The sequence below is a fragment of the Trachymyrmex septentrionalis genome, unplaced genomic scaffold (genome assembly GCF_001594115.1).
Source record: "Trachymyrmex septentrionalis isolate Tsep2-gDNA-1 unplaced genomic scaffold, Tsep1.0 scaffold53, whole genome shotgun sequence".
In the NCBI taxonomy this organism is placed as follows: domain Eukaryota; kingdom Metazoa; phylum Arthropoda; class Insecta; order Hymenoptera; family Formicidae; genus Trachymyrmex; species Trachymyrmex septentrionalis.
In genome coordinates this window covers 227,218-236,908 of record NW_017305705.1, presented here as the reverse complement: position 1 = coordinate 236,908, position 9,691 = coordinate 227,218, and the positions used below count along the sequence as shown (strand labels likewise).

Genomic DNA, 9,691 nt, shown 5'->3' with positions numbered 1-9,691 from the left:
GCTTGTTCACCAACGGCGACGACGGCACCTTCCTCCGCGCGACGGTACCGCGACGCTCATGATCGACGACGACGACGACGACGACGGCGGCGACGACGGCGACGACGGCGACGACGGCGACGACGGCGACGGCGACGGCGACGGCGACGACGACGACGACGCCGACGCCGCCGGGAAACAAAAGAATATTGGTCGCGTCGAATACCCGAGCCTATTCGTAGTAGCGGCGTACATCAGCAGTAGTTGTAGTAGTAATAGTAATCGTAGTACACGTCGCGAACTAATCCTGTCAGTCTGCACATCGTGAACATCCAGTGAAAAAGCTCGCCGAGATATAGCAACGGGAAAGAGGAGGACGCAGTGTGAGAAACGGAGAGAGAAGGAAAACGAGCTGGTGGAGGATCGACTCCCGCAGTCACACGCAGGTAGGTCCATCCAGAGGGAGGCATCGGCAAGGAGCCGCTCCTCATCGCCGCTCCAGCATGACCCAGCCTTAGTACGGCTCTCCTGTCGTACACCCTCCGCGGCGCGACACGATACGACACGTAGAAGAAGGTGGTGGAGAAGTCGGAGGTGGTGCTGGCGGCGGAGGGGGCCAGGGAGAGGGTGGAGGACGCCGAGGAGGACGGAGAAGAAGAAGAAGAAGAAGGTGGCGAAGGAGGAGGAGGACGGAGGCCTTGCTAACGACGGCGAACGTCCTCGAAGGTGCGAACCACCAACAGCAGCACCACCGCCGACGACGACGATGATCGTGACGGGCGGTGATCGGCGTACATGTTGGAGGCGGAGGCGCCGATTGGCGTTGATCACTCTGCTCTCCGCGGTTTTAGCCTTCGTGATGGGACCCTCGTCGTCTTCGGGTCACAGACCGGCGCCGAACAATCCGATCACATTTCATACCACGAGTAGCACAGCCATGCCCGTCCTAATACGGCTGAGTAACGGTACCAGCGTGCAAGTGTACGATAGCAAAAACAACGGTGCGGGTCTTGACGGGTATAATAGGACTAACGATAACAATACAGACGTCAAGAGGCCGCTCTTCCCCGAAGATCTGTTCACCAATGATCAACGACGCCGCGGCGCCGTGATACTTCATATACTTGGCGTGGTGTACATGTTCGTCGCGTTAGCAATCGTCTGTGACGAGTTCTTCGTACCGTCGTTAGACGTGATTATCGAGAAGCTCGATATCGCCGACGATGTGGCCGGTGCTACTTTCATGGCGGCCGGTGGATCAGCGCCCGAACTCTTCACATCGATCATAGGCGTGTTCGTGTCGTTCGACGACGTCGGTATCGGCACTATCGTCGGCTCCGCCGTCTTCAACATCCTTTTCGTGATCGGCATGTGCGCTATATTCTCGCGTACGGTGCTATCGCTCACATGGTGGCCTCTATTTCGCGACTGCACTTTCTATAGCGCCAGTCTACTCACCCTGATCTACTTCTTCCGCGATAGTTATATATACTGGTATGAGGCACTTGTGCTATTTGGATTCTATTTGGGATATGTGAGCTTCATGAAGTGGAACCAGCCAATGGAGAAAATGGTCAAAAGGGTACTCTACAGGAACAAGGTGACCCGGGTCAGGTCTACCGATCAGCTGATGCCCTCGGTACGTACGGAATGTATATGCGAACTGTTATACATTTCGCGATCTAGGAAAACCTCTGACCCTGTCTTTGTCTACTTTTATACCGATCGATCAGTCTGTCTTGTTCTACGATTTTCTTTTCACTCTATCCTCTGTATCGCATCATCTCTTTCTATCCATTAACTCTTTCATATAGATACATGCTACTGCTGTACCCCGCCGTCTCTTTGCCTACACGCGCTTTCCCTCTCCAGCTATCTACCCATCTATCTCCCTCTACTATATACCCCCCTATCTCTATACTTTCTCTTAGTTCTTTCTCTTTTCTTCTCTCTATCTCTTTCTTTCTTCATCCCTTTCTACCCTTTTACGTATACATATACTTGTACAACTCACCCCTTTACTTCTTACGCTCTTTCTCTATCGTGACTTTATATTTCATGGAGGAGCATAGCGTCGCGTGACTTCACCTACTCGCACGACTGCTCGTGGGCGGTGTTTTGTCTCGTGGACGGACATTGCCACGTTTACTTCCTTTCCTTGCAGTTTTTTCATTTTACATTTCGAGATGAGATTAACCAATGAACCTTGAACACAGTGTGGTCAAGAGACGCGACCTTGACCAAATCACGGAACTTGTATGACAAATGGATGATCAAACTGCGTCTGATTTAGCCCCGATAGCGAATTTCTCTTTCGTATGTTCTATTTTACGGTTAATAAAGTGATAATTTCACGTGCCAAATTTAAAATTCACAAATGGTACAATAAATCTTAAATTACAAACTGCACGTTTTTAACAACATTCTATAAAGGTGCATGAGAATCACATTATAAGTATTAGTCGGCTTTGCACAAACTTGGCACTTTACAAGCGCAACTTTTCGAGAAGAAATTAATATTTGAATAAAACTGATAGTCCTGAGCGCATTCTGAATGGTATCAATCATAGTTCGAAACACATGACCTGCTTACCTTTCCCATGTAGGCCAAGGGACACGTATCGAGATATATCGATTGTTGCACAGAGTTCTCTTAAAACACTTTTTTTTTCTCTCATTATTTACAGAATTATACACACGATTATAAACGCAAATTCTTTTACTTTACTTAATTTTGCAAAATATTTGATTTCTTTTATCTGTAATCTAAACTACATATGATGTCAAATGGTAGCGATACAAATGGTTCTTATTCAAATTATAAACATTAAATTATTGGAAGATTTATGTACGCTTCAGAAAGATAAAGTTTATTCCAAGGGACCAACCTTCAACCGATTGGATTTTCATCATCTTTACGCGTGAATCTAGTGCGCTGACTACTGTTTATTCTGGTAATGGTGCCTCATACAGAGAAGTACGATTCATGAGCGGAGGCAGAGTCGTACTCAAGGTCGTCAGAGACGTCATAAGCACTGTGAGCTTCTCTACGTTGAAGTTTCTTTGACCTGTCGCGAAAGAGTGCCTTACCACGTGTACAAAGGCGTAACAATAACGCGCCCCCGGACTTTATACAAACGTAGAAACTTTACATTATAGGAAAACTAGCTGTTGTGACAACATTCAGTACTAGCGTAATAACTCGCATAGTGGACGTCAACGCGTGTTCCACAGCGTGAGTTTTGTTATATTCTGAGTCGTTGATTGTGTTATCAGAATGAAACGTGGTTTTTTTTTTCATTTTAATCTTACGAGGTTATCAGCTATTGATTGAGAATCGTTATGTAATCTCCAATTTATGCTGAAGACGAGACTTTAGTCTATCGGATCGGAATATTTCCAAGATGTTGGTGTGTAAATGAATAGTCCTACGTTTTCGTAATGACCATTGGCGATCGATTCGCTCGCAAAACCGAATGATTGAGAACCTTTCAAGCCAATGCTTCGTGGATGGAGTGCGTTTTTGTGCCAATCGATTTTGAATCATGTATACGAAAAAGAGGTAGGCTGCTGAGTAAAGGAAAAATTCGCGATAGAAAAGATCTTTATGATAATGAAGATTCCAAAAGAAAGTCTTTGACAAAACGTATAGGAAAAATGTATTAAACTTTACTGACATAAATTATATAGCATTTTTCTGAATTAAATTAACAAAAGTACAGGATTTTCAATATAAAATAATAACAAAGAGTTTAAAGAGCGAATGAAAATTATATTATAAAAGTTTTTTTTTTAAATAACGAATATTATTTATTACGATCACATAATTGTACAAAATTAAAAATTTGTTGTGTAAAAATTGTTTTTCTTATATTTTAAAATTATATTAGGTGTAGTAAAAAGTCATCGCGTATTTTTAAAAGACATCTATCAGTAAAAACCGCAATTACTTTCTTACCGACAATATAAATATATCTTAATAGAGTAAAGTTTCAGCTTTAAAAATCTCTTTTTTAAATTATACGATACGACAATTTTTAATGGAGTTATGAGCAATTAAAGTCAAAATAATTCTTTTATTTAATCCGCGATAACTTAGTAATCAAAAGTCGTAGGAATATTAAAAAAAACGATTTTGTAGGGAAAGTATCAAGCTTTCACGATAGGTAATCGAAAATTTTCTCAAATTCGTTTTGGACACGTTACAAATCCACAAAGTGAGAAGAAAATTTTTCGTCTTTTTCAGCTCGTAGTTTTTGATATGTAAAAATTATCAAACTCATATAAACTTAAAAAATGTGATAAGCTTTTAAAAGTAGAGATTTCAAGCTTTAAAACCCTTTTTTTAAATTTGAATTTCATTCATTGACGAAGATATTGTACTCGTATATACAACTTTGAGCTAAAAAATACGCGATGACTTTTTACTACACCTAATATATGAGATTAATTTTATGTAAACTTTCAAAATTTTACACGAAGTAAAAAGAGATCTGTCTTTAATATTTGTGTAGTGTAAAATTAAACTTTATGGATCTCTTCCTTTATAGTTACGGGACAATAAGAATTCAAGAGAAACTTTGCTCCTTTTAAAATATACTTTGAAAAATTTTTCTCTACTTATCTGTTCAGAATATGGTACATTTATTAAAAAAAAGTTAGATATATTATTAAATAATAAGTGAGAAAAGTTTATATTGCGCATACTAATAAAAGTTAAATATATACAATTTGTACGCTAGAAAAACATGTGCATAATCAGTTGAAGTTATATTAGATTTTTGTTGCCAGTTTCCAACGAATTTCTGATGTTTGTTTGCTTTTGATTGATTTATGTTATTTAAAATTTCTACAATTTCTACATTATTTAATATAATTATTCTATACATAAAAATATCTGCAATAGAAATAGAAATGTTATTTATGGAATTTTAACAATCACACATTTATATTTGCACGTATATAATATACATATATATAAAAGTCACAAAGCCCATTTAGAAGGACGAATGAAATGAATTGTAATTGTTATTCCCTTTAAAAAGTTCATATTACATTTTAAATGTTAAAATGCGCGTGCTGTCTGTATGAGATATCGAACTATATATGTAACTTTCATTGATGCTAAAATTTTTTCTTTTAAAGTTCAAGTATTGTATATAATGGAATAATTTTTAGATATAACGTATATAGGAAATACATATAGATAAAAAACCGTAAAGTGATTATCTCCATTGTGGGGATTATTTCAAGTTAAAGTTATTTTCATTAATCTATGTAACGATCAAATATTTTAAATTTATTAATACCAATATATAAGTAGTAAATATTAAATTTTTAAAGAGAAATTATTTTATAGGATAATATATTGAATAAATTCCAAAGTTTTGAAAAATATTTAAAAATATTTAGGTATATATAAATCACAATTGTGAGTCGACAGATTATTTTGTGTAAAACTTCTTTAATGTATAAAATTATCTATATCAATAACATCGAAATTCATATTATTTTAACATATATAATGGTATATTAAATATACAATCTTTTTACTATAAGATTATCATAATTTCAAAGAATTATTAAAATAACCCGCTTTTTTTATTAAATATTAGCAATGATTAAGAAAGTAATTTTATACAATAATTACAAAAAATTCAAAAAACGTAAAAAAGTTTTCCATAACTTTATTAATATATGTATATCTCTAAAACATTTAATTTTGCAAGTTTTTGACCCATAATTAGAATTTAACTCATAGTTGAAATCGTCACCTTAATGAATAATAAAATAGCTTTGAAACGTCTAAGTTAAATTTAAAGTACCGGGAAAATGTCGCAGGAAATACGTCCGCGGAAATACGTAATCCGCTTCTTCGAAGTTGAGACGAGAAATCTGTTTTACCTTTATTCGTCTCCCTCCGGTGTCGTTTGCACTGACACTTGGGAAGAGGCTTAACTGAAATTTATTCCTACACATGGCAATGATCGTTTATCATAAAAAATAAGAATAAGAAATTTTTGTAAAAGTAGTATTGACGCGATATATCGATCAATAGGACTGTTTCACTCAGTGCCACTATAATATTTCGAAGTATGGAAATATGCTGCTGTCAATTACGCGGAATACCAAGAGTGCGAAGTATATCTCTCTTACTGACACTGACTGGTGATTATTAGAAGACCGCAGCTAGCGTGATAACTGCATAATTGCATCCGACTGACAAATGATTGAAGTATTTCCGAAATTTCCCGCATTAGATTTATTACAAGAGCACGCACACTCACACACACACACACACACACACACACACACACACACACACACACACACACACACAAATCAATACAACACACACCACATATAATATTTTAGATAGCGCCTAAACAATTAAAAGTGTGCGAAATATTTAAAACTAATCTTGATATCACACATATTACATACACAAACATTATTACTGATATTTAATAACATTTTCCGTAAGCTATCCTAAATATGTTGTTATAATATTGAACGACAGTTCAGTGATCACAGAATCGCATTATTAATTTATAATTTTATTGTATATGTTTACTGACGTAACTTCTAAAAACTTTATACCGTTCGAAGCAAATTAACGTGATCAAAATATTAATACTGATACATGTAACAATGAGATAACGTTACACAGTTAATCAGTGTCTCACATTCTACATGCACATTACGGTTAACACGGCGTTTAACACTTTGCGTGCAAAGTGTTACTATCTCGACTCGCTCAAAAGTTCCTTTTTTCTTACCGTACGGTGAACGTGCGTCCGAGATTATAATTAGACGCTGGTAACGTTGTATCTATTAATATAAAGTTTATTAAACTAATTTTGCGTGTAATATCAGTATCATGGTAATTAAATCGAGATTAAAGGATACGATAAGAATTATATCTATAGTCATAAATGTCCATAATTACATAATAAATTTGTATGAAAGTAAATTATTTTTATGCTGATAGTCTTCAATATACACGCGCATAATCATTTCTATGAGACTGATGACAAAAGCATTGATATAATCATAGCCTTGACTCATCTTGCACAAAAAAGTTTCAACAATATGTCATCGATTTTATTAAAATAGATATCATCCAGACAAGATGGAGTTGTACACGTGCAATCGTGCCAGTTGTGCGTGTCCAATTGAACTTTTTAACTGGCCGTTATTAGTCTTATTGTTTCTTCTACAGAATAACGCGGTATCTAACTCGTGCGAAATGTACAAGAGAGACAGCGGGGTTAGCAATAGAATGATTAAAAGCTTAATTAATATGACCATCACGGAGCTGGAATATTTGGAGTATTTTAAATTCTACGTTGCCGCGAAAGACTTTATATGAACACGAAATCTAATAACTTTATCGGATCAGCGTCCGCTAGTCAGGACGATGGTCCTTCCAGTGATTTATCCACGTCTCCATTTATTGAGTCTTGCAAAAAAAAAAAGAATACCATCCCCTTCTTTTTGACTCCTGAAATCTCGCTCGGTGGAGTTACGGCATTGCAGTGCGCTGAAACCCTCTCCACCTATCGTCGAATCGATTTGATAGAGGCTCTTCCATACGCTTCTACATAGTATCGGCGACCATGCCCGTATACAGCCGTCGGTGTTTCAGTCCACTTCGCTCTTTCCTCTCACTGAGTTATAACGGTTGACAGGATCCTATATGCACGTGGGGAAGCATTACATAATGCGCCGGTGGATGGATAGGAAAAAATTTACGGGCGAGATAGCATGAATTTAGTCATCAACTTGAGCGACCGCAGAAACCCTCGGATATTTTACCGCTCGTGCCTGAAACGCTGAGCACGTTGCGACACCGTTAACGTTAAATTTGGGTGTAGACGTAGGTACACTAGTCGTAAACGTTTTAGCATTATATATATATATATACTTTCTCGAGATATTATAAAATAAAACGTATTTACAAGTATTCATATATCGTCATAAATGTACTAAAATAAATAAGTGCGTTGAAAAATAAACAATAATGATAGTTGATATTTAGCAGGTTTTTCAAGTATTAAAAGATAAGCGAAGATGATCCAAGAACAGCATCAAAGAATTGATACTTTCTATATCACTTGATTATCAAGCATAAAAGTTGTTTTAGTCAATGACTTTCGATTGAAAGATTTAAAAATATGTCGGAATTTGCTTACTTATTAAATACTTTAACTACCTTTTTATTCTTACACAGCAAATCTGAAATTTTATTATACAACATTTTATCGAATAAAGTTTAGAGTAAACTCTATATCGATATTAATTCCTTATCTTTTAGATATATAACGAAGTTATTAAAATACTTTGTCATTATCTGGGTTTGACATTTTAATAACTTTCGAAAAATAATAATTTTTGTAACTAAATAGATATAATGGTGTATGAATAAAAGCAATTTCGTTTAATTTTATTGAAGACATTTAATAAAATATGTTGAAATTTTTAATTTCAGGAATTCACTTTTGAAATGCATACAGTGTATTGTACACGATAAATCGCGCGCTCTTTTTGTTTAATCGGTTATCGCAGCGTAACAGATTACGAGTTTGTAAATATAGTAAATGAGCACATCGATTTAATTATTAACGCGTTATGCGCGCGCAACTAAGCATAGCTTTTTTTATTACCGCGTCTCTTACCACATCTCATCTTTATCTCGCTGCAATAATTTTGCATTTAAACGATAAATAACGGCAATTGTTATAATGCAATTGTTCTTAATTATTTATACACAAATACTTAACATCGATCAAACATAGATTCTTATGTTGATTGAACAGCGTTTAACGGTGTTATTTTTGCATGTTTTATAGCTACAATTCTTGATGCAAATACAAACGTAACGTTCGAAGTATTAGTACTACTGACGCTGTCGCTCTTCCTTTGTTACATATAGCGCATAATAATTAACAACCATATTGGTTTCTTGTAAAACCTCGACCTACTTTTCTGCCGAACACCGAGTATGTACCTCCTTTGTATACTCTGCCGTCGAGTATATAATTCTTTAATCTTTTTTTAGTACAATATCGTTCTCTCTCTCTCTCCGGTTCATCAAAGATTATTCAAACATCATATATACATGTTCGCATGTTTACTGTATACAAAATGGCTCCATTATTCAAAATATCCACCTTCATAAAGTGAAAGAATGATACTTATTAAATATTGTTATTATACAACTGTGTTATGACAGTTGTTATATTTTATCACATGCGCCAGATAGCAGTTGCTTAGTAGGCATTAAGCTTAATGAATATTTGAAGACTCGGCTTATGAAATGATAGGCGGTATAATGAGCCAGGAAACTCGCAATTCACCATAATTAATGTTTAACGATATAGTAACTTTATTAGTAATGAAGATAGTAGATTTCCGGATGGAATCACTGTTGAAATATCACGATCCCGTATTCGATCAGTGTTTTTTGTCGTAAAGAACAATGTGACACGACGAGAGTCGTTTTCACGGTGGAAATATGGAAATTGAGGGCGCGGCCTCGTCGCACGATGGCGCCGAGCAAATTGAACAATAATCCGCAGACTCGGCGGCCGCTGGGTCAGCTGTAATCGCTGGGGTAAGTGTCGCGCTAAGTGGAACGTGGCCATAGCAAAATAATGGCGTGATTGTTAGAGAAAAGTCACAAGTTCTATGTCCACACGTACAACACACA

The 9,691-nt window shown here is 36.5% G+C and overlaps 1 protein-coding gene across 3 annotated transcripts in view; it reads left to right on the top strand.

The window, feature by feature from the left end:
- Positions 1-126: 126 nt before the first annotated feature.
- Positions 127-9,691, top strand: part of LOC108752004 (sodium/potassium/calcium exchanger Nckx30C) — a 61,458-nt gene continuing 51,893 nt past the window's right edge. For all 3 annotated transcript variants that reach the window (XM_018492544.1, XM_018492545.1, XM_018492543.1), the window contains exon 1: positions 127-1,618. In XM_018492544.1, the coding sequence (XP_018348046.1) occupies positions 746-1,618 (873 nt within the window). In that variant the 5' untranslated portion in view covers positions 127-745. The remainder of the gene's footprint in view (positions 1,619-9,691) is intronic.